At 49.8% G+C, this 25,575-nt stretch overlaps 1 protein-coding gene across 1 annotated transcript; it reads right to left on the reverse strand.

Annotated features, from left to right (window-relative positions):
* Positions 1 to 8,318: 8,318 nt before the first annotated feature.
* On the reverse strand, positions 8,319 to 24,628 carry TNFRSF13C (TNF receptor superfamily member 13C). Its single transcript, XM_077807598.1, has 3 exons — positions 24,417 to 24,628; positions 23,674 to 23,856; positions 8,319 to 12,326 (listed from the first exon to the last, which is right to left on the reverse strand). Exons 1-3 carry the CDS (start codon positions 24,538 to 24,540, stop codon positions 12,001 to 12,003), a joined length of 633 nt encoding a protein of 210 aa, XP_077663724.1. The 5' UTR covers positions 24,541 to 24,628; the 3' UTR covers positions 8,319 to 12,000.
* Between the last annotated feature and the right edge of the window lie 947 nt (positions 24,629 to 25,575).

Genomic DNA, 25,575 nt, shown 5'->3' on the forward strand with positions numbered 1-25,575 from the left:
TCTTGTGTCCGTATTGGTACTGAGCTTAAATAATTCCTCTCCCTCTCCGGTATTTATTCCTCTGATATATTTATAGAGAGCAATCATATCTCCCCTCAGCCTTCTTTTGGTTAGGCTAAACAAGCCAAGCTCCTTGAGTCTCCTTTCATAAGACAAATTTTCCATTCCTCGGATCATCCTAGTAGCCCTTCTCTGTACCTGTTCCAGTTTGAATTCATCCTTCTTAAACATGGGAGACCAGAACTGCACACAGTATTGCAGGTGAGGTCTCACCAGTGCCTTGTATAATGGGACTAACACCTCCTTATCTCTACTGGAAATACCTCGCCTGATGCATCCCAAGACTGCATTAGCTTTTTTCATGGCCATATCACATTGGCGGCTCATAGTCATCCTGTGATCAACCAATACTCCCACACTCAACGCATACCCCATGCTCTCAGCCCAGCAACTAATCAAGCTATTTCTCCTGGAGTCTGGGAAGGAAGAACACGATATGGAAGGTGCCCAGACGCTGTGATGGTGGGACCTTTATAAGGACCTAGATGGGCAGAAAATAATGATTTTGCACAATGAAGGGCATAAAAGTTACACGCCTCTGCAGTCCTGCTATGCCCAATCTGGGCTCCCCCATTGCTCAGCCAATGCACCTCCTCAACCCCAGGCTGCAGCTCCCCTTGCTGCTTTTCAGTACAGAGCCATATGGGTTTTACTGCAGCCCTGTTACAATCACACGTGCAGTACAGCAGAGCCACCTTGTGGCATCAGGATGCCTCCTGCCTGTTATAAACATCGTTCATAGTCAACCAGACCCCTTCTAGCTCCCCTTTGCTAGTCAGCAGAAGCTGCATGGCTTCATCAAGCTATGCCCTGCACTCCCTCCCACATTTATCTTCTAGTTGTTCTGAGGAGCTGGCGGTTAGGGAAAGTGGGTGTTAGGGACCCACCTCCCCTTGGAGACTCCTGATTGGAGGATGCTGAAGAAGGGTGTTCATGGGCCAGTTGTAGTGCTCTATGAGCAAATGCTTGAGAGACCATTAGCCTTACAATGCTATCTACAGTATTTTCCAGTAAATGACGCCTGGAAACAGTGTCCTTGGGACTGGGAGCAGGGTTGGTGGCTAGCAACCATCTGGAACACACAGCGCATCAGAGAGTGGGAAGTGGGCCTGGTCTGGGATCTAGTTTGGTCTGCAGTGGCAATGGGGCAGAACTTGGGTCAAGATGCCTTTGGTAGGGACCACATGGTGATGTGGTAGTCAGGGCAGCTCAGGTTGCCAGAGAACCATTCAGCTAGGTGTGGATCACTTGTTGGAAGTGGGTGGGAGGTATCGATGGCTGTGGACACTTTGGGTCAGGTTTAGGAATTAGGAGCTCTGGGCTCTTGTTTGAGATACCAGAGGGTTTAGGTAGCTGGGCTGGGGCTGTCTCACCTATTGGGGATTAGAAGAGGGGATCAGCAGTGGGGGGAGGGCTGTGGTGCTTGACGGAGGAGATCATGGGTGAATTTGGCAGTTGGGGGTGAGGGGTGGCAGGAGGGTTCAGAAGCTCGTGGGGGTTGTCTGAGAATTTAGCAAAAGGGACCAGTAGCAGCAGTTGAGGAAACTCATCTTTGGCATTCCAAGAATTAAAGGATCCAAAAAATTTTGGTTAAAACAAAACAAGGCCAGGGCACTGCGTCAACAGATAACGCGTCCCAGTGTGGGATCACAATGTTGCCACATACTGACTGCCCCGGAGCAGCCTGCCACAGAAAGCATGGGAACCCAGGGGGCTTGTTTGTGAAACAGTTACACGGATAAGTATTAAAATTCTTTAATCAACTCCAAGGACAGATAGGAAGTTAAAAAGCAGTTATGGGGTGTGCTCTGAATGGTTGGTTTCTCCCTCTGGTTGCCTTTACCCTACAAGAATCGAGCTGGAGTTATATCTTACCTTAGGGTGCTGTGTGGATGGAGATTTCTTGGAGTGGGGGAGGTGCTGCAATATTTGCTGGCAGCTATGAGATTCCATTTTGGGGGAGGTAGAAGGGCCTGATTGGCCAGAACGTCTTAAGGGTGGGGCTGAGGGACTATAAAGTTTACTCCAAATTTATTCCACTTTAGGAGATCAGTGTAGATGCTCTAGCCCTCACTCTACTTGCTGGGCAATGGCATAATTTACTTAGGTGCTTGCTCCAGCCCTGTGGAGTGGATTGCTTTTTGGGAGCTCAGTTTAATTAGAAAACGACAGCTGCTCCAGATTTTACAAGGTGAAACTGGCTCCTCCGTCTAGTTCAGGAGCTCATTCCACCTTAGACGCTTGGTTCATCTCAGAAGTTTGCTCTAGTTTGGGAGTTCACTTCGGTTCTGAAACTTGCTCTACTTTAAGGATCTGACTCCAGTCTGGAGAACTAGTAGCCTTTGCTTCAGGGTCGCTGTTAGACGCTTTCCTACCCTGAACGAGGGGAAGCTGCTATTGGAACGTTGTCACTCATATTAACATGCTTCCTATGCAATCTTAAATTTAAATAATTTATTTTCTCTGTTTTTTGACATACTTCTGTTTGTTCCCTCCTCTCTTGCCTTCACTGCACCGGGAAGTCTAAGATCCACAGCTCTCATGCTACAATTACAGGGTGACACTGACAGTGTTGTGATATGAGGATGCAGCTGCCACAGCATCATGTTTTATCTCACACAAGGTATGCAAACGGGTGGCTCCCTGAGGTGAATGTAATGCATGGAAAATGGAGTGAGGATTTTTGTTTCATTGTAACACCAGAGCTGATGAAGCTTCCCCACTGAAGGTTCAACTTCCTCTGAACATGGAGAAGGCAAGGCCAGGTGGTGGGTAGGTATTTTGTAGCTGTGCCCCTTGCAGGAGTGAGGAGGCTGTTAATATCCACCACTGACTGCTTGGGTCAGTGGTTCTCAATCAGGGATATGTGTACCCCTGGGGGTACGCAGAGATCTCCCGGGGATACATCAGCTCATCTAGATATTTGCCTAGTTTTACAACAGGCTACAGAAAAAGCACTAGTGAAGTCAGTACAAACTAAAATTTCATACAGACAATGAACTTGTTTATACTGCTTTATATACTATACACTGAAATATAAGTACAAGATTTATATTCCAAAGGATTTATTTTATAATTCCACGGTAAAAATGAGAAAGTCAGCAATTTTTCAGTAATAGTGTGGCTGTGACACTCTTGTATTTTTATGTCTGATTTTGCAAGCAAGTCATTTTTAAGTGAGGTGAAACTTGGGGGTATGCAAGACAAATCAGACTCCTGAAAGGGGTACAGTAGTCTGGAAAGGTTGAGAGCCGCTGACTTGGGTCCCTAAGATACAGTGTCATTCATTAACATTTTCAGAAATGCTGTATCTTTGCTGATTCTTGCTACAAGGGAAGGCCAAGTCAAATTCTGTGACCAAAGGGTATAGGATAAGCCCGGAACAGGAGTAATTGGTGCTCAGAACCACCCCCTTGCACATTCTGCCCCATTCCAATGCAAAGACCCTGGAGTATCCCCAGCAACATGACCTCCTGGAGCTCTTCCCACTCACATGTGCCCGGTGAGATGACCCCGTTGGAACTTGTTTCGTTCCTTTCCTTGGAAAGGGAGGTGATTTCTCAGCTGTGCTATTAATAGTCTTGACATGCTTTTATAGTGAAGGGTTGTTTCAGACCCAGCTCCTTAGGATCTGCCACTGGGGTTTCCAGAGTCTTCCCCCTCAGCTCTGAGAGACCCTCCCATGCAAAACAGGGGAAGCCCCCTTATACACCCGGCAGGGAATGTCCTCTTGGCAGGGGGAGGAAGCACACAGCCTACCCAAGATGGGGAAGTGAAAAACTGCTGTGGAAAATAAGAGAGGGTGGTGAGAAGAAGCAACTGTCAACACCCCCCAGCTCCACCCTGCTCCCTCACAGAGGAGAACGAGGCTGTGGTGACCTTTCTGAACTGCTAGTCAAATGCTGCACATGAAATGTGAGTGCCCTGGGGCTCAGCCCCTTTCCATGGCACCCCATCCCCATCCACATCATGGGAGATTGTAACTCAGCATTATGATTATGGCCTGGCTTGTGGGAGTGAGGAACAGGCAGCGTCGGGTGACTGGAAGGGACATTGGTTCAGGAGGTGGGAGCGATGCTACATTTTTAAGGATTGTGAGTGAATTTTTAGCACCTGAGAGAGTGAGGGTCCAGGACTGGGTGAAGTGGTACAGTATTACAGTACAGACTGGGACCCCCAGCGCCCTCGGCACTGTACACACCCGCAGTAAGAGATAGTCCCCGCCCCTGAGCACTTACTGCAATAGAGATGACAAACATAGGGTGGGCAAATGGTTGTATTGTCATCTCTATTGCAGGATGGGGAACTGAGGCAGAGGGAGAAAGTGACTCACCCAAGGGGTCTGCAGCAGAGACAAGAGCTGAACCCCACTGTCCTGAGGCCTAGTGCAGCGCCTTTGCCACAAGGCCATCCTTCCTCATGCCTGTAACTTAAATTTCTATAGCTAATTTAAGTGAAGGCACTTAAAGCTCTTTGCAGTCTGGACGTATAGAAATCACTCACCCACGGTACCAATGAAATGCAGCTACCTCGGGGTGGAACACTGCAACTGTCTAACATTTGTCTAGCATTTGCTCAAGAAACTCTCTGAAAAAGCACAAGATCAAATCCGCACAGACACACTCCTGGAACCCCGACCTGGGATATTCTATCTACTACCCAAGATCCATAAACCTGGATATCCTGGGCACCCCATCATCTCGGGCATTGGCACCCTGACAGCAGGATTGTCTGGCTATGTAGACTCCCTCCTCAGGCCCTACGCTCCCAGCACTCCCAGCTACCTTCGAGACATCACTGGCTTCCTGAGGAAACTACAATCCATCAGTGATCTTCCTGATAACTCCATCCCAGCCACTATGGATGTAGAAGCCCTCTACACCAACATTCCACACAAAGATGGACTACAAGCCGTTAAGAACACTATCCCCGATAATGTCATGGCTAACCTGCTGGCTGAACTTTGTGACTTTATCCTCACCCATAACTATTTTACATTTGGGGACAATGTATACCTTCAAATCAGCGGCACTGCTATGGGTACCTGCATGGCCCCACAGTATGCCAACATTTTTATGGCTGACTTAGAACAACGCTTCCTCAGCTCTCGTCCCCTAACGCCTCTACTCTACTTGCGCTATATTGATGACATCTTCATCATCTGGACCCATGGAAAAGAAGCCCTTGAGGAATTCCACCATGATTTCAACAATTTCCATCCCACCATCAACCTCAGCCTGGTCCAGTCCACACAAGAGATCCACTTCCTGGACACTACAGTGCTAATAAACGATGGTCACATAAACACCACCCTATACCAGAAACCTACTGACCGCTATTCCTACCTACATGCCTCCAGCTTTCATCCTGACCACACCACACGATCCATTGTCTACAGCCAAGCTCTGCGATACAACCGCATTTGCTCCAACCCCTCAGACAGAGACAAACACCTACAAGATCTCTATCAAGCATTCTTACAACTACAATACCCACCTGCGGAAGTGAAGAAACAGATTGACAGAGCCAGAAGAGTTCCCAGAAGTCACCTACTACAGGACAGGCCTAACAAAGAAAATAACAGAACGCCACTAGCCGTCACCTTCAGCCGCCAACTAAAACCCCTCCAACGCATTATCAAGGATCTACAACCTATCCTGAAGGATGACCCAACACTCTCACAAATCTTGGGAGACAGGCCAGTCCTTGCCTACAGACAGCCCCCCAACCTGAAGCAAATACTCACCAGCAACCACATACCACACAACAGAACCACTAACCCAGGAACCTATCCTCGCAACAAAGCCCATTGCCAACTGTGCCCACATATCTATTCAGGGGACACCATCACAGGGCCTAATAACATCACCACACTATCAGAGGCTTGTTCACCTGCACATCCACCAATGTGATATATGCCATCATGTGCCAGCAATGCCCCTCTCCCATGTACATTGGTCAAACTGGACAGTCTCTACGTAAAAGAATAAATGGACACAAATCAGACGTCAAGAATTATAACATTCATAAACCAGTTGGAGAACGCTTCAATCTCTCTGGTCACGCGATTACAGACATGAAAGTTGCGATATTACAACAAAAAAACGTCAAATCCAGACTCCAGCGAGAGACTGCTGAATTGGAATTCATTTGCAAATTGGATACAATTAACTTAGGCTTGAATAGAGACTGGGAGTGGCTAAGTCATTATGCAAGGTAACTTATTTCCCCTTGTTTTTTCCTACCCCACCCCCCCCTTCCTCAGACATTCTTGTTAAACCCTGGATTTGTGCTGGAAATGGCCCACCTTGATTATCATACACATTGTAAGGAGAGTGATCACTTTAGATAAGCTATTACCAGCAGGAGAGTGGGGTGGGGGGAGAGAAAACCTTTTGTAATGATAATCACCCATTTTTTTCATGGTTTGTGTGTATAAAAACGTCTTCTGTACTTTCCACAGTATGCATCCGATGAAGTGAGCTGTAGCTCACGAAAGCTTATGCTCAGATAAATTGGTTAGTCTCTAAGGTGCCACAAGTACTCCTTTTCTTTTTGTCTAACAACACATTAGCAGTGCTATGCAGCAGTTGAGGATAGGAAGCAAAGAATGCTACATTTTATTGAAACTGCTGGGGGAATTTTAAGTAGATGAGATATAATTACCCCAGCTGGAATTTAGCCAGGACACAGAAAATAATAACCCAGCTCATATAATGTGCCAGAGTATAGACAAGCCACGTGCAAGCTTTCCCTCCCCTTCCCCCCAAGTACTTCCCTGAAGCACCCCCCATACTCCTGTCCTGGGACCCCTACTCAGTTCTGCCAATGCCCCTCACGCTTGCCCAGCCCCACCCCTGCTATTGTTGTCCAGTGCTCCCAAATAGCTCTAGTCAGTGCATCTCAGTGCTGGCCTGAAGCATGTCCTATGGTTCTAGTCCTGGGCCTTGCTCATGCAGGTAGTTTTGTGACAAGCATTCACGAAGCTTTGACCATGCTAAATCCATCAGACTCGCTTTTCTAGTGACCTAACCGAGATTGCCAGAGATGGGCGGCTGGAGTGCTACTTACCCAGCAGCTGCCTATCCAAGTCCTAAACAGATTTCACTAGCTCCTTGGATACAGCACCTGATTTCTGGCCTCAGCACCAGTGTGAGTTGTGTTCTCTACCAGATTTTGGCCACTAGTCAATGCAGAGGTCTAGGTTACACCGTGCTCATGTGAACCTCTTGGAACTGGGTATTGGGAAGGGGCGTGTCTTGTGTTCTTTGCAAAGTCTTTTCCTCTTTGGCTCCCCTGCAGTCCAACACAGTTGCATGTCTTCCCTGGTGAACAAATACATCTATGAAGAGGTGAAATCAGAAGGTCTTGGTGTTGAGGGACTAAAAGATCAGTTTCCAGAGGAGTCTCTTTAACCTCTCACACTGCAGTAGGAACCAAAAGCAGCCTGGGAGGCAATAAAGAGGAGGCTGCTAGTGGCTGACAGTCATCCCCATCCAACAGTCTGTGGGTCAGGAACTAGGGTTTGAGTTCCCTCAGCTGAGCCTGGGCTAGCTGGCTCAGCCCTCAGGCCAGGTAATGAGCCTGGCTGTGGCAGAATCACCTGATTGGCCGGCTCACTCAATTGGCTGCAAGGCCCCAACAGGTCTGTGTTTGAGCTCCGCAGCAGTGGCAGGTTGCTGGCTGCTGAATGCTTACACCTGCAGCTGTGATCTCTCCTGTGCCTACCCACCTTGTTCCCAGCCTTGCTCCAGTCCCACTCATTTGCTCCAGCCCTGCTGCCTTGCCTGACTTCTAACTCCTGCTTCCAGCTCTGATGCTAGGCTAGGCTCCAGCTCTGGCTCTAATGACTAGGTCAGAGCGCCCATCTCCCTGGGCCCTGACACTATGTAGGCTTGGTCTAGCTTCTTATAGGCAGGTATCCACATCCTAACTGGCATGCATTTGGCCTTATATATGGTGGCAGCCTCAGCAGAGATCTCAAGGACTAAATGTGCCAGGGAGACTGCACTCCTCCCACTCTTAGAGGTGGTGTCTTCTCATGAGGGAGCAGTATATACAGAAAGCTTCTACTGAGGACAATGTGTAGAGGAAGCTTCCACTGCTGTTGGCCTGGCTCTACTTGCTCTGTGGCGAGAGAACTTGCACACTAGGGCTGTCAGTTGGGCACTATAGTAAAAATGTGGGTGTGAGGACTCAATAACCTTCCCATGGACACCCCAGAAAGACAGAAGAGCAGCCCCTTGGATTGACAGCAATTTCACTTTATTCGTTAACGTTACAACTTATTTTCTTTGTGCCCTCTCACCGTTCTCCCCGTGCATGGGCAATGGGCAGAACCAGTCAGTCCCATGCACTGAAAATAAGGAACAAGAAGCATCTACAAGAGTATTTCAGCAATGAGATAAATTCCCCTAACCCCAGCCATGAGGGGGGAATTAATACTGATGTGTTCTCACCCATCACTGGGTCAGAGTAGCGGGGTTGGGGGAGGTGGGGGAGAACCTATTCAAAACAGGTAGGTTACTACTTGCCTCAGAAGAATCCAATATAGATTGAAATGGTGCCCGCATGAACCTCTGATATTCATAGCTTAGTGGCATCTCACAAGAGGGATGTTTCACTGTGGTTTTAGATAAGATGGTGGATGCCCTAGCACTTGCGGCTTTTCAAGCTAGACTAGACAAGCCACTGAGAAATGTACTGCGGGGAACAATCTTGCTTTGGTGCAAGATGGGCTCATCCACTTGTACAGAGGACATGTTAATGATTCAGGGTGATCAGGATCACTTGGCAAACTGGGTCCAAGCAAACAATACGCATTTTAATACAGCGAAATGTCAATGTATACATGTAGGATCAAAGAATGTAGACCATCCTTATATGATGGAGGACTTTGTTATGCGAAGCAATGACTCTGAAAAAGATTTGGGGGTCATAGTGGATGACAGCTGAACATGAGCTCCCAGTGTGAGGCTGTGGCCAAAAGAGCTAATGTGATCCTGGAATGCATAAACAGGGGAATCTCAAGTAGGTGTAGAGAGGTTATTTTACCTCTATATTTGGCACTGGGTGTGACTGCTGCTGGAATACTGTGTCCAGTTCTGGTTTCCACAAGTCAAGAAGGATGTTGATAAATTGGAGAGGGTTCAGAGAAGAGCCATGAGAATGATTAGAGGATTAGAAAACATTCCTTATATAGTGATAGACTCAAGGAGCTCAATCTATTTAGTTTACCAAAGAGACAGTTAAGGGATGACTTAATTGCAGTCTATAATTACCCACATGAGGAACAAATATTTAATAATGGGCTCTTCCGTCTGGCAGAGAAAGGTATAGCACAATCCAATGGCTGGACGTTGAAGCTAGACAAATTCATGCTGGAAATAGACATAATTTTTTAACAGTGACAGTAATTAACCATTGGGACAATTTACCAAGGGTTGTGGTGGATTCTCCATCACTGACAGGTTTTGAATCAAGAGTGGCTGTTTTTCTAAAAGGTCTGCTCTGGGAATTATTTGGGGGAGGTTCTCTGGCCTGCGTTATGCAGGAGGTCAGACTAGATGATCACAAAGGCGCCTTCTGCTCTTGGAATCTATGAATAGGCCTTTTCCATCTCCACCTCTTTGGATTTTTTTTTTAAACTTCTTTCCTTCCAGAGATGGTCCCGTGTCTACAGTAGCAAGTCTCAGGCAGCCACAGGCAGAGAGGAAATGGGAGGGAGAAGATATGTTTGCAATCCTGCCTCCTTTCTTTCTCCAGTTTTCCAGTGAAGCAGATTTGCTCTGTCACTCAGGACCAGGCTCTCCTCCAAATGCCAGGAATGCCCCATAAACCATTTTGTTAATTTCAACAGTGCTTCCCTTGAAACCACTATAGAAAGTGGTGCGAAGGATTTTGGGATAGCATCGGAGGAGGAGCTGTTGTGAATGGCAGCAACTGGAGGTCTTGGGACACAAAGAGTAAGCACCCCTGTTTCATGATGAGGGGGTCTTCCCTTCAGAGGCAGTCACTGCTGGCCCTGCATGGGCTACAGTAACCACGGTTAAGTGACACAGTGATTGCCAGGGTGCCAATGCTTCTACAGCCTTTCCAGACTGAGCCAATGAGATGCTGAAGGTGCGTCTACACTTAGGGCGGCATGTAGAGACACTGTATGCCCTGCTAGTATGGGTTTAAACAGCGGTGTTGACAGTGAGGCACGGCTTAGATGAGTAGAGTGCAGTGCCCCACACATCTGAACACTAGGGACTGTACCCTACACAGCTCCCCACACGCCCAAGCAGGGCCTGTGCTGCTATTTTTAGCAGTGTAGTGTCCCGTTGCCTCCCCACTGCCAGAGGCTTCCACTGCCATAGTGAAAAGCTCTGGCAGTGGGGAAAGGCTCCGGCAGCTCTCCACTGCCAGAGAGTTTCACTGTGGTTTGTAGCTACCCACCACAGTGACAATTGTGGCCACAGCTTGCCTTGCACTGCGGCCTGTAGCTACACCTACCCTACGCACCACCACAGACAGGCAATCGAATGTGGGCTTCCCATGAAGAAGCTGCTGAGCACTTAGCCCCGTTTCTGCAGCACTCCCAGCCATGAGGGAATGGGAGACTGGGACTTGAATCCAGGCCACCTGCATAGCCATGTTAAGCACTAACCTTTACACCACCAGCCAGATGTATTTTAGTTAAAACGCTTTGCTCTCTTCCTGTCAGGACTGCTGTGAGAAAGTCGGAGACACTAGTTGCAGCAAGGAATTCAGGCTTTTGTTCCCTGTAGCAGCTTCTTCAGTTCTCTCTAGCAACTATTCTGGATTAAGGTCACTTTTATTTCAGAACAGAGTGTTCACATAAGGAGTTATTCGGAATAGCTATGCTGGTCAATTTCCCCATGTAGACAAATCCTTACAGAAACATCAGTTATAAGCTAAATATTCCCTCTCACCCTCCCATCACGCTAAAATGATCTATTATTATAATTCCTGTTGGCATGATACACGTAGTATTTCCTGAAGAAACATGAACTAAAGCAGTGGTGGCCAATGGGACATGCACACACATCCCAAGTGCCTGCCACAGTGACAGCCCCAGTTCTCTGTCCATGGTCCTGGCTGATTCCAGGGCCAGTTGGTCACTGCAGAGATTTCCCTCCCCCATTCTCTGCTTGGGAAGATGCATTTCAGCTCCACCTCCTCTCTTCCCAGACCCTGCAAGGGGATTCGCAGAGCCCTGGCGGGGGGTTGCCACAGTGTGAAGGGGTCACAGGAAGGAGGTGTCTGTGTGTTTATGTTATGGGCCCTCTGACGCTTGGAGGACTTGACTGTAAGTTGAATGGAAGCTGGATAGGGCCCGGCCTATGTTACTTTGCTCAGGGCCCCACAGAACATAGCATTGTACCAGCACTAAGGACCCAACCCCGCTCTCATTGAAGCCAATGGCAAAACTCCCATTGATTTCAGTTGTGCAGGATCAGGGCCTAGAGAAACACCCACCTTCCATTTAAACTTTCACTCTGTTCTTCCATTTTACCCTTCCCACTCTCCCTAGGACTCCCTCTTCACACCCACACAACACACCCCAACCCCTTAAATTATGGTTGCTAGCAGGTGCAGCAATCATGCAGTGGGTATGTTGGCTCTGAACAATCGCTTTTTCTCACGTGCCATCTCTCTTCAACCTTCTCCAGCTACAGAGCTCACGGACCAGGGACAATACAATTGACTCAGGTATCCTCCTTTGGTTAGGGGCGTAACTGGGACTTCCTGGCTTCAACCATCATGTGAAAGGGGAAATATAAAAGGCAAAAGGCATAGGAGGCTGACCTCACTTAAGGCAAAAGTCTCGTTCTGATTCAAGTCATTTCCGTGCAACAGCTTATCCATCCAAATGAAGCGATTTTGTCACCTTCAGTGGGCAACCAGCTAGCGCCAGCCCTATTTTGCCTGCTGTCATGGTCTCTCCTCAGTGGTGCAGTTATTCTGAATGGTCTTTGTGGTCACCAGGACAGTGGCCCCCAGCTCTGTTGCTGGTAGCGGAAAGCCATGGTCACGTTCTTCGTTGCCGGCGGAGAGAACAGAGAGCTGAATGACATCACTTCCTGCCCCACCTTGGAAGACTGGCTTCCTCTTTGAGAAATCTCCTCTTCCTGCTGGCCCAGCATGCTTCAGGGTGCCATTCACATGTTGGCATGTGGCCAGTACGAGATCATCTTCTTCTGGCAGTTTCGGTCCCTTACAGGCCTGGCTTTCACAGGAAATGACACAGTCCAGGTTTTCTACAAGGGGAAAAAACCTGATTAATAATGCACAAGCCAGGGTGGGCTGTATAGCTCAGGGCTGAGCTACCCTGAGCTACCTCCATGACATCCTCCTGCAGGAGCACATGCAAGATGGAGGTGGGGTGCTGCAGTGAAGGAGGAGGTTAAAGGGCCATGGGCACTCCCTCTGTTGTCAGCAGCTCCAACAACCGTTCAGCTGTCAGACCCCCTCCCCACCCTTGGGACAAGCCCCTCAACCTTCACCCCAGCTGCCAAACTATTCCTGTGCTCCCAGTGACAAGTGGGAGAGGTGTGACAAGGAGGAGTTCTGCCTTTCCTCCCCATCCCGCCTCCCAGAGACCATGTCTGCATTAGCCAGGTTACACCGACAGTTCCCCTCCCAACCTGCAGAAGAACAACTCGCATCCATGCTCAAAAGAGAGTCAGACAATTGCTAAGGAGGCAGCACTTGAGGTAATTTACCCCCAGATGTTGTGGGGGTAAGACCTGGGCTAGCCTGAATTGGACGCACGCATCACCCTGGCACAGCTGGAGCTCCGTGAGCTGTGGAACAATAGACTGCAATGCTGCCTTCTCTAGTGTAGAGAAACCCCGGCTCTAGCTACTAGCTCTGCTCCTTCTGCTGGCTGCAAACCTCTGGGACATCATTGCGGAGAGAGGGGAGTGCGTTGGAGGGGCGGGGACACCGTGGGACACTATGTTGGGACAGAGATTGCAGTCTCTGGGTTGCTGGCTGAGGATCTGCAGAGCAGGGAGGGTGCATTTTGGGGGTGGGAGAAGAATGGGGTAAAGTGCATGGAGGACATTTCTGGGGATGGGTAGTTGGCTGAGAGCGCAAGGCCTTACACTCAACATCATTTCTTGGTTTATCTGTAACAAGATAACTTTTGAATATCACCTCTGATCCAGGCCAGCATTTCAGGAATGTTCCGGGCCTCAATGCCAGACCTCTGTTGATTCTGGGGGTGATCAGAACATCTATAGAGGGACAATGGGGAACACTTGGAGTGTCTGCCACCTGTGGATAGCACCCACTACCATCTTGCAGCATCACAATACCCCTGCTCACCCTCCCATCAGCGTTTAACATCTTGACACCCTGAATACAGAAGAGAAATAATTGCTCTCCCTGTGGGGTGGACAGGCAGCCAGCAGGGGCAGCTAGAGGGAAGAGGAGAGAGAAAGAGGCTTTCTTCATCCCTTCCTTCTTCCTAAAGTCCTGCCTCCTCAAAGCCTGCTCCAGCTGAGGGAGAGAGGGCACCGGCTGTCCAACCCTCCCTTCTGATGGGTGGGGGAAGGAAGACAGGTGCTTTGTGGAGGGAGAGGAGAGGGAAGACACATAGAGTCCCCGGCATGGGACCTTGGTGTGAGGGGAGGGGGAAGTAGGGGTAACAGAACCCCTGGCGTGGTAGAGAGAATGGGGGACCCTTCTTTAGGGGGAGGGAAAAGGGTCATGGGGGCACCCAGAACCCCTGGTGGATGGGGGGGAGACTGGAGGATGCTAACATGTGGGCACTCAGAGCCCCTAGCAGGGGGGAGATTAAGGGGAGTTGCAGGGAGTTCCTGAAATAGAGGGGGATGTGAAGGTGGCCCACTGGGAGCTTGTGGGGGGAATGGAGGGATGGTGGTTGAAATGAGCTTGGCCTATGCAAGCTATGTGTGACCCCCTCCTACTATGGGGGTTTTGGATGACGGGGACATGGCTGGGGGTGTGTAAAAGGAGACCATCAGCCAGCACACTACGGAACTTGCCCAACTGAGGGAGCTGTCATCTGTCAAACCGCCTCACTGGGACCAGTTTAAGGTAGCCTGAGTGTGGACACAAGGGCAAACCTTCCACCAATTTATACTAACATGGTGGTGGGACAATCAATTTCTTTACCACTGACTGATCTCTCCAGTGCAGACAAGCCCTCATGGGTATGTCTACACTGTAATTAAAAACTCATGGCTGGCCTGCACCAGCTAACTTGGGCTGAGGCTATTCAATTGTGGTTTAGACTTTCAGGCTCGGGCAGGTGCCTGGGCTCTAGGACACAGTGAGGTGGGAGAGTCCCAGAGCTCCTGCTAAGCTACAATTAAACAGCCCCTTAGCCTGAGCCTGAGTCAGCTGGCACGGGCCAGCCAAGGGTTTTTAATTGCAGTGTAGACATACCATAAGAGAGCTGCCAATGCTTCCCATGCAGCTGCCTCATCCCTTCAGTGCCCACTTCTCCAGCTGGCAAGCCCCTCTCATGCACAATCCCCTCCCATCTACAGGTGATGGAGAGGCAGCTGCCTCTGTAGTTAAGGTCTCAGCACAGGAGTGCAAGTAGGGTGGTACCCTCCAGTACACAGTACCGGCAAGAAATTTTTAGTAGGTTTGGGTTACCGGAAAGACTTGGCACTAGCCCCTCCCCCTCCGGAGGGGGTAGGGCTGCGCTCTGCTCCTTAAAGGAGCAGAACATGGCTAGGGAGGGCATTCATTCTTTATATGGCTTTTAAAAGCACAATACATATGCTAAAAAACTTAAACAAAGGCTTTGTTTACATTTGTTAGCATGTGTATTGTGCTGTTACATTGGTCCGGAGTCCTCAAGAGGGGAGGAGTGTGTGTGTGGCGGGGGAGAATGGAAGGTGTTTAAATAGAATCTTTGATTCTGTTTCTCCCCGTGGTCTGAATTATCCATGACATTCATACTGCATCACATCAAGTCCAAATCATTAGAGGAATGCCTCTTTTTGCACTGACCAGAGGATGTTTGGATTCTGATGTCAGCCCAGTTCTGCAGCCTGATGGGAATCAGATGTTGTCCCCAGTGTACATATAATTCTTCTTTGCAGCCAAACTAGTCTAACAGACATTTTGTTAACTGGAACTGGAGCAGCAAAACAAAGAAAACAAATGTCTCATTTCCCAGCTTTGTGGGTGAGAGAACTATAAATGAAGATTATAATGCCGGACACTGATGGCCTTCAACCAGCTGCCTCAGGAATCTGTCAAGAACTTTGCTGAAAATATGTTCCTCATTTTAGCAACGGAGCTAAGACTTATCACACATCTATCCACCTTTCTTCAAATGAAGCTCCTTCTGAACTGACAGCTCAGGCATTGTCAATTTCATCCAGAACGATTTACAAACTTGGAACCTAATCCTGTAAACCCTTAATCATTTGATCAATCCCACTGAAGACAGTGGGACTATTTGCATGAGTATGGATCACTTTTGTGGTAAGCGTTTCAGGAGTCTGTTCTGTTCGTATAAAGGAAGTTGAATCTCTCATTGAAATGCAATGTTTGGGTACAATACCATAATGCAGTTTAGGATACAGTTCTACTTAAAATTTGTCTTTTAATAAATCATACATATGCTGAAATGGCTCCTCACCCAACTCCCATATTCCATATAAAGAGACTGAATACTACATATGTAGGGGAAAGTGAGTAGTTAAGCATGTTGATGTTTGTATATACAAAGGTGGGTGTCGGAGGGGATGGGGAGAGCATGGGGGCCCTGGGCTGGGGGTGGGACAGAGAGGAGTCACATAGAGGGTCACGTGGGGAGGTCACATGCTCTTTCACCCCTGTGTCCCTCCCATGAGTGCAGTACCGGTAAGAAATGATTTCTACTTGCACCACTGCAGCCAGGGTTCCTGTAACAGGGTGGCTCGCCCCTTTGGCTGGGAAGCCTGAGGCTAGCCAACCTTGATTACTTAAGAGACACAACTGGGTTGAATTAGATGATTCCACCCACAAGCAGCAGGAAGTAAGCCATGGCAGAGACTGAGGAAATTCAAGCTAGGTTGCTGTAGGGAAGACCCGAACACTGCGGGAGTTGGCCCAGCTAGGAGGGCTGGGAGTAGCCTCCTAAGGCAGGAAGAAGATCCTGACACAAGGCTGAGCGACAGTCATAGAAAGCCTGGGTATGGTGACTGTTTCAGTTCCATTACAAGCCCAATCTTCACCCCACGTTAGTTTAGGAAAATAAAAAGATTTTCACCAGCACTTTTTCTGATTGCTATTAGGATGGTGAGGGTGTCCCCCTGACCCCCTCACATTTCAAGTCATTTCATGAAATGATACTGAAGTTATAATTAATTTAAAAATGACCCTTTTTAGTCTCTCATGTCTCTGGCCCCCTCTTTTACACACTTAAACATATGCCCATGTTGCTATTTTAAGTCTTTCGAAGCTTTCTTTCCAGATTGCATACTGAAGCGTTGTGTTTGTGGCAGTCAGGCCTTGGGATCAGGGTTAAGGGAATTTCTGATGTCCGGAGTCTCATTTGAGAATGTTTAAACTATAAGACTACTCCATGCCTCATGCTTGCTACCTTACCTTGTCACTTCCACACCCTTTCATGGATAGATTCTTTCACCAGTGGCATTCTTAGTATTTTAATGTTCGTAACTTATTGCAGCAAACTTCACTCTAATTCATTAACCAAGTGCTCCGCCTGGGAGCTGAAAGGCCCTGGATGATCTCTTACCCTAGCTGCTGCTGATGCTGAGAGGAGCACAGTCATGGAGCCAGCATCAGTATGCAGGGACGGCTTATTCACAGGGAACTTTCCCCTCCTTCCCCCCAGCTCGGCTGCACAGAAACTTCGAAGCAGAAGGGGGAAGAGAACAGGAAAACAGCACATCTTACCCACTCCCCAGAAGCCACTGATATGCTCAGGGAGACATGAAATTATGCATGACAGCTTCTGAGAAGAGAGCGTGGGGTTGAGTCAGCACAGAGGCACAAGCTCCCATGGGAAAAGAGACCTGGCCCCACCCAACCCAACAGTGGCCTTGCCTGACTTTTGATTAGGGAGTACGGCCCCTTTGTGGCTGGGAGGGAAGGGAGGGAAGCCCCACAGCTCTTCTATACTTGAGGTTAAGACCAGCTTTCCACTTAAAGCTCGACTTTTCTAAGTGCTCGAAAATCTACATGGTTATGAGCTTGCCTTGAAAGCTGGCGTGCCTCCTGGGGGCACAATGCTCTGTCAGTGATCCAAATTCACAGCCACTTGAGCAACAGGTTCCCAAGATGCAGCCTCAGAAAACCAGCTTTTCTTAAAGTTGAGAGATTCTGGCAACTTTTTTCTCCTGGCTAGAGCTCCAACCAGGGTCCTCCTATCATCCCACCAGGGTCTCCTGCGCTTGGGTTACCCCAACAGCGTGCGTGGCACCCGTTAGCCCTTTGAGGGAAGTCAAATTAAAATGTTTGAAAAAGATTTTGCTTTTCCCATTAGACTTGTCCCAAGCTTCCCTTGTTTGTTCTTGAGCCTAATAGAATACACTGAGCCTGTGCAGACAGAGGAGTTGGGTTCTCAGGTTTGATAGCCTTCAAACTTTCCCTAGATAGTCAAAGGGATAAGCAGTAAACCTTTGAAGGTAACCCTCCCAGCCCATTAGAGAGACAAGGTGAGTGAGGTAATATCTTTGACTGGACCAACTTCTGTTGGTGAGGGAGATAAGCTTTCGAGCTAACACAGAGCTCTTCAGACCCTCCATCCAGCTCGTGTCAGATTAGTCCTACTTTGGGCAGAAATCTGGGAAAGGTTGGGAGGCAAATTGCTAAAATCTGTCCAGATTTTCTTTTATTTCGGGGGAATGTGAATGCTTGCTGGCAGGGGAGGAGCATGTTAGGGGGGTGGAGGAGCGTGGTGAATGGGGTGAGAGGGTTTCGGGGCTGCATTGAGGGATGGGGGATGAGTGATAGGGGAAGAGAGGGCTTGCGGGAGGGACACTGGGAAGAGGACAAGGGGGTAAGCAGCATAGGGATTGGGGGAGCATAGGGGCAGGGGCTCCTGTCAGCCCTACATTCTTCCTTACTTTGTGTGTGTGCCATGATCTGGGAGGGAAGGGAGTTTCAGCCCCTCTCCCTTCCTCCATGTAAGCTGGGATCTGGTGCTCCCTGTCCCCCCCACCGCCGTGGTACCTGAGCCCTGTGCCTCTGTGTGCCAGGATTGGGGGGGGGAGGGGCTGCCCATCTATGGTGATTGGGGCGGGGGGGGGCTCTGCTGGAGCATCTGAGCCCCTCTTCCTACCCTCTCCCCCATGTGAATCAGGATGCGGGTAGCTTAGAACAGGCATACTCAGAGCATGTACCAAACCCACACTGCTTGACACACATCAGAAAGTCCTGGCGGGGGTGGGGGGGGGGGGAAGGGAACACCTCCTGCCATGGAGCAGTTCACGTGTCTCCAAGTTATTGTTTCAGGCTGTATTCATTCCCACTGAGTATTCTCTTTCATCCCAGAACATCTCAGCAAGATGAATGGACTACTTGACAACGCTCTGCGCTTGCAACTTTGAAGTTTGAAACCTACCCTGGGCAGAAATCTGAGACTGAACTGTAAACATTTGGGGAAAAGCTGCCTCTCAAGTTTTGTGATGTTTCTGGAGAAATGTAATCGAGTACAGCAGAATATTCAGGAGAGGATGAAGCTATATTTGAAAAGCAAATCAATTATAAATGCAAATACTCCCTGGGAGGGGAGGGGTGGAAGAGTAGGTGGTGATAGGTGGCAGAGGAGCGGGATACATGGGAATGTGTGATGGGGGAGGTGAAAAGACAGGAGCAATAGGGAGTAGTGGAGGAAGTTGGGGGCAGGGGGCTTCCCTTCTGTATGTGTGCTGGGATCTGAGGGAGCCCTGCTCTGCGCCCTGCCTGCTGTGGGTCCTGGGATCTGGGAACCCTGATCCTGGTGGGGTGTCTGGGCCCCTCTACCTGTCCCTCCACATGAACTGAGGTGGGAGGGAGGAAGGGTAACAGATTTAAATATCTGAAATCCAGAACACAATTAGCTAAGATATACATCACCCCTATGTGGGGTGGAGTGCGGGGTCTGTGAGGGAGTTAGGGTGCAGGAGGGGGTTCTGACCTGGGGCAGGAGGTTCGGGCTGTGGGCTCCGTCCAGGCAGCGCTTACCTCAGATGGCTCCCAGTCAGCAGTGCAGCGTGGGTAATGCAGGCTCCCTGCCCACCATGGCTCCACACTGCTCCCCGAAGCAGCCATCATGTTCAGCCCCTAGGCGGAGGTGCTGCCAAGCAGCTCTGCACGGTGCGCACTGCCCACCCCCGCAGGCGCCACCCCCGCAGCTCCCATTGGTCGTGGTCCCCAGCCAATGAGAACTGCGGAGCCAGTGTTCGGGGCAGGGGCAGCGTGTGGAGCTTCCCTGATCACCCCTGTGCTGAGGAGCCACAGGGACATGCCGGTCACTTCTGGGAGCCGCGCAGAGCCAGGGCAGGCAGGGAGCCTGCCTTAACCCCGTTGCGCTGCCAACCGCACTTTTAATGGCCTGGTCAGTGGTGCTGATCGGAACCGCCAAGTCCCTTTTCAACTGGTGTTCCGGTCGAAAACCGGACGCCTGGCAACCCTAGGGGTTGGTGGGTGGAGAAGGAGATACACACCAGTCTTCTCTCCCACACTTAGTTACTGTAACAAACATGTAGTAAAACTGTCAAGGTTTTGGGACAGAGACCGTGGATGAGATTTCTCTCACCAGGCCTGTTAGCAACTACGCATTGCAAAGGCTATCCCCATTCCACTGGAACACAATGTGCGAGGGGGAAGAAGCACTGAGGAACTGCATAGCAACCAGGTGGCCTAGTGCAGGGTTTCCCAAAACTGGGAGATGTTTCAAAGGGTTGGTCGCATGGCAGCTCCTGTGGCTCCTGTCCCCCAGGGCTGGTTGGGCTCGCCTCCCTGCTCCAGGAATTACAATCTGTGGGGTCGCATGCCATTCGGGTTTGGTCCAGATGTCATGAGGACGAGAGCCTCCATAGGCCAAATTTGAGTGAGTCGCACTGTGACCCCATGAGCCAGGTCAGAACTCTGCTCACTCTACTCTGGTCCAGTCAGGGGGCGGGGCCAAACCTGAGCAGCGCTGCAACCCCGGAGGTAGCAATGCCGGGAGCGGAGAGCCAAGCCCAGCCAGCCCAACAGCAGAAGAGCTGCCACCCACCAGGGGACCAGGACCCAACCGAGACCACCCCAGGGCTTCCACCCCCAGACTGTTTACTGGGACGTGGCAGGACGTCAACACCTACAAATGGGTTCTGAGCCCAGAAAGGTTGAGAACCACTGGCTTAGTGGAAACACCAGGGTATTTAGACTGTTCCTAGCTCTGCCACTGGCCTGCTGGGTGACCCTGGCAAATCAGTTTCCCACCTGTAGAATGGGGATAAGGATGTAAAGTTGTCTGAGAGCTACTGAGGAATTGCACAATATAAAATCTAGGTCTTTTAGTTATTACCTTGCCACAGTAGCAGATCAACTGCAAACCTAGGGGAGAACTACACCTGTCTAAATGGCCACTAACTCCTACTAACAAACATTTCTCTTTCTGTTTAAAAATCTAGGAAATTAAACAGGGAAAAAACATTGCCCCAGAGTGCAGGTTGCCCAGTGATAGCTCGTGCCCTTCCAGCATGTTGAGTTCAGCAAAACTCAGACTTGAGAAAACCAGGAACTAGAGTTCAGGTAAACACCCAGACAACCGTATCTTCGCCCTCTTTGAGTGATGCCCCAATATGACCATAACACACACATTTGCGCTGTCTTTTTACTGTACTGGACAGGGGCTACCTGCCCCTGCCCTATGCTCCAACACGGAGCTTACTCCCCTGACCTAATACGATACTTGAAAAACTGAATAACCACTCCATACCCTTCTACAACCCCTTCACACCTGCACACAGGAGACCACCAAACCTGTACTTTCCCATACCCATCATTAAATCCACGAATAGCTCTCACATCCCACCTCACTACTGATGATACCCATGGCAAGAAGACCCCAGTGTCCTGCTACTGACATGACCAATGCAATTCTGTGCTGAAATGATGCTGACGGGACCCTCAAAGTACACGTGTGCACCTCTTCCTTTGATCATGCCCTGGGGGACTCAGACCCAGACCTCCTCATATCACAATTACAGCTCCTCCAAGCTGCTCCAACATATTCCTCTACCATTCAGTACGGCTCCAACTAGCACAGTGAATGCAGCTGGAGCGCGTGCAGACAGTAGCAGATTTAGAATTAGTGGGGCCCTGTGCTCAGCTCCATTTTTGGGGCCCCTCCTTGGGACCCAGCCAAGAAAAAGAACATTCTCTCTTATCTCCCCCTCCCCAACTATTTTTCGTTCTTTTTTTCTTCATCCTCCTCCTATAAGTAATAGGAGGTAAATGAAAATAAAGTGAGGTACCTTGATTGTTTTGGTAGTCTAACTTATTTTTCCACAAAGACCACCTGAAAATCGCTGAGGGTCTCAGCGGACCACTTAATGATCTTTCCAAATATTTTTTGTACCATTAGCTAACTATTGGAAAGTGCTTTGGATAAGAGCTCTTTATTAAAAAAATGTAAAAAAACATTGGGGTGCGGGGTCTGGCCATGACTTATGGTGCGGGAGGGGGCGCAGGGCTGGGGTTGCAGGGTCTGGAAGGGAGTTAGGGTGCAGGAGTGGGCTGGGGGTTGGGGGTGTAGGGTCTGGCCAGGAGTTAGGGTGCAGGAGGGGGCTCAGGGCTGGGGAAGGGGCTTGGGGTGTGGAGCGCTTACCTGGGGCAGCTCCCATTTAGTGCGAGGGGTGCAGGTGGGAATGTGTGTTGGGGGGTGCAGAAGTGCCCGTTTGGTGGTCAGGGTGGGGGGGAGATGTGTGTGGGGGTGCAGGAGTCAGGGAGGGCAGGGGGTTGGGGGTATGTGAGGGGGTGCAGGAGTCAAGGCTGGGGGTGTGGGCTGGGGTCATGGGGGGTGCACTCAGCCCCCTGCCCTGAGTGGCTCACAGCAGGGAGCTGGGCCGGGGGGGGGTATGTGTAGGAGCCTTTGCTCCGCCCTGCCCTGATTCCACCCCCTTCCCCAAGGCCCCACCCCTGCCTCTTCTCCGCCTCCTTCCCCAAGTGCGCTGCGGCCCCGCTCCTCCCTCTCCCTTCTGGAGCGACCTGAGCACCAGCAAACAGCTGTTTGGCGGCGGGGGAAGTGCAGGGAGGGGCGCAAACGTGGCACACTCAGGGGAGGAGGCAGGGGAGGGGAGATCTTGGCTGCCGGTGGGTGCGGAGCCTGCAGCAGGAGCCCCAGGAGCCGGCAGGACCAAGCTTCTGTCCCCGCAGCTGCCCAGCCCTGGGGCCCCCATTGTTGTGGGGCCCGTGCCAGGGCAATCTGTTTTTCACTGTAAATCCGCCTCTACACGCAGATAATTTCCAGTGGCTATTGCCAGCTCCTGGGGGCAGAAGTAAAGTGGTGTGGGTATTTACCTGAACTCTATATTTTGTGGTTTCCAGAAGTTTGAGTTTTGCTGAACTCTATGTTCTGGAATGGCATGAGCTATCGCCAGGCCACCATCTGTGTTAATGAACTTTTTTGCCATTTAATTATTAGTTTAGGATTAAAAGCACAACTTTGCAAGCATGAACAACTGGGTGTATATTTCTAACTTGGGGAAAAAATCTGCAGAATTGAATACAAAATGGTAACTTCTCTATAATTTTTATGAATCAACTTATAAAATCTAATGGAGCATTATAGCTCTGCAGCAAAATTTTATAAAGCAGGTAAAAAAAGCCTACAGAAAGGATCTCATTCTCTGTTCAGTGATGCAGTATTTTAGAATAATTCCAGTGGAGCCCTACTGCATTACTGCAGAACTTTTCCCCAAATGGTTGTGTGCTCTTTAGCCTGAAAGCAAATGCATTCTGGGCATTGTACTCATTTGTACCAACCTCTGCGAGCATCTATCACCTGTGCGTACAGATGGATATGCTCAAAATAAGGGGGGAAGTGTTTGTGTCCGTAAAGCTTCAAGTGCACAAATGGAGCTGAGATGGGGCCACTTGGAAAATTTCACCTTTTTTTTTTCTTGAGAGCTTCTGCAGAAGCTAGTGGGGCTTCTGGAGAAGAGCTGGGACAAGTATTTTGGTCTGTTTCATCTCGCTCGGCGCCCTGGGAGGCCTCGTTGCCTTACAAAGACTAAAGGAACTCAATCTATTTAGTTATGGAAGAGAAGAGTAAGAGGTGGTTTAATCACGGCCGAAAGTGCCTACAGAGGAAGAAGGGTCTGATGCTAGAGGGCTCAGTAATCTAGCAGGCAAAAGCATCACAAGAGCCAGCGGCTAGAAGTTGAAGTCAGCAGAGTCCAAACTGGAAATGAGGCACAACACTTTAAGTGATTGGAACAGATTCTCAAGGGCTGTGGTGGATTCTCCATCACTTAGTCTGAATGTCTATCCAAAAGATGGGGTCAGGTTCAGACCCATGGGTGGGACTTGATGAAGGAATCACTGGGTGAAATTCTCTGGCCTGTGTTACACTGGAGGTCAGACTAGATGATCCAATGATCCCTTCTGCCCTTCAGATCTATGAAAAAAGACACCTACCCTTGGGCTTTTCATTGGGGCTCCTCCTCTTCCTCTGCCGCCTCCTCCTCACTTGACAGGTCAGCAAGCCACAGAGTGCAGCCAGGACCAGGATAAGCCCCACTAAAGCAGGGATCCCAAAGATCAAACCTAGGCCAGGTGCTGGTGCTTGGGTTGAAGTGGGGGCTACGCTGTTGTGGCATGCTGTGGAGAGAATTAAAGCAAGATAGGCCGTGGTCAGCCCGAGGGGAGCTACTGTGCAGGCTTCAGGACGGCAAGCCTGGGTGGTCTCAGGGGAGTTAAAACACAGTGGATAATCCCAAAATTTTCATCAAATGTGGGGCAAATTCCCTCACAAATTCCCAACATCTTCCCATTCAGACCCCCTTACACAGGGAAGTAATAGTCCACGTCCCCCACCTTCTCTCTTCTAAACGATCATTATTTCACCCGGAGTGCGGATGGGGCACCTCTCATATTGCCTGTCTTTTCCATCGCTGGGGTGGGTTGAAATCTCTCTCTCTCCCTAGCTGTTGGGGTCTCATTCACCTTTCTGTCTCTCCCTCCTCCCCTTCCCTGGCTGCTGGTGACTGTCCCATTCCTTTGTTTTTCTTTTCCCCACACGGCTCGGGATGAAGCTCCCCTGCCTTCCTGAACCCATCCCCACCTTCTCTCTCTCATTCCTTCAGTCCCTGGAATCTTTCCCTTCAAGAGGGGGCCTGATCCCCCTCCAGGGAACCCAGGGACTGCCGCTCTCCTCTTACTTGTGTCCTCCTCGGCGTGTCCAGGCAGTTCTGTGCACCTCACACATCCCTTGGTCAAGGGGTCAAAGCACTGGGGAGGGGAGCAGGCAGCATCTGGGTGTCTGTCTGAGCTTCCTCGCATCATGTCCGAGTCAGATTCAAAATTCCTTTATTGTCCGGAGATTTAGACAAATGCCGCCCAAGTGTGAATTCACAGAGCCCTGGGGGCTGTGTCAGAGGGAGATACAGTCTGTCAAGCTGTGTCTGTCCCTCGGGGGCTCCAGCTCTCTGCACTTCCCCCAGGGCGGCCCTTTATCAGGGGAGGAGGAGAGGAAATGTGCTGAAGGCGTCAGCCAAGCCTGCCCACGCAACACCCCCGCTCAGCCCATCTCCCTCCCCCAACCTGCCCATCTAACAGCTCCACAGCCCATAGGAGCCACCACACCAGCGCTGAATAGTTGTCCTTCTAGTCCAATAACCTGCCTCCTGCCACACCACAGCCAACCACTAGTTGATAATCCAGTCTCTCCTCCAGGGACAAGCATTGCTTGTAGAAGGAATCCAAGCAAGTGAAAGCCACAACTCAAACTCTTTCTCAGTCACTGCCCACTAGTCCCATCCCTCTTGTCTTTTCACTTCCCTTTTCACTCACTACATCTCATCTCTCTCACCACCACTTTGGTTTTGGTTTGGAGGCCTCAGCTGCGCCCTGCTTTGCGGCCTTCTCAGTTTCTGCCATTCACCCTTCTTTATCTCACTTTGAAGGGATTCCCTTTCCAACCCAGGGCTGGTTTTTGCCTCATTACGGTGTGAGAGAGCCCATTTGGGGATCAGAGCTGTGGTTTCTGGGTTTATGACTCCACTTCTCAGCACAAGTATCAGTAAAACTAGAACTCTCCTCATGGGCCCGTACTTAACGAACACCCTCCCCGCCTCTGTAGTTCTGAGCTACAGATATGTCTGAACATGGTGGATTATTACTCAGCATCACATGTGTTGTATTTGTTCATGTTACACAAATTATTTATTTTGCTTCCTTTTTGCAGCTAATCTGCCTATGCATTTCTACGGCCCTTTTCTCCATGGAATCAGAGCACCTCCATGTCTGTTATTTTGAACTTGCAGCTTCCCCTACTATTCCTATCTTGGTCTTCTCTCCACAGGTCTGCCAATGCACCTG

Source organism: Eretmochelys imbricata, chromosome 1 (assembly GCF_965152235.1).
Source record: "Eretmochelys imbricata isolate rEreImb1 chromosome 1, rEreImb1.hap1, whole genome shotgun sequence".
NCBI lineage: Eukaryota > Metazoa > Chordata > Testudines > Cheloniidae > Eretmochelys > Eretmochelys imbricata.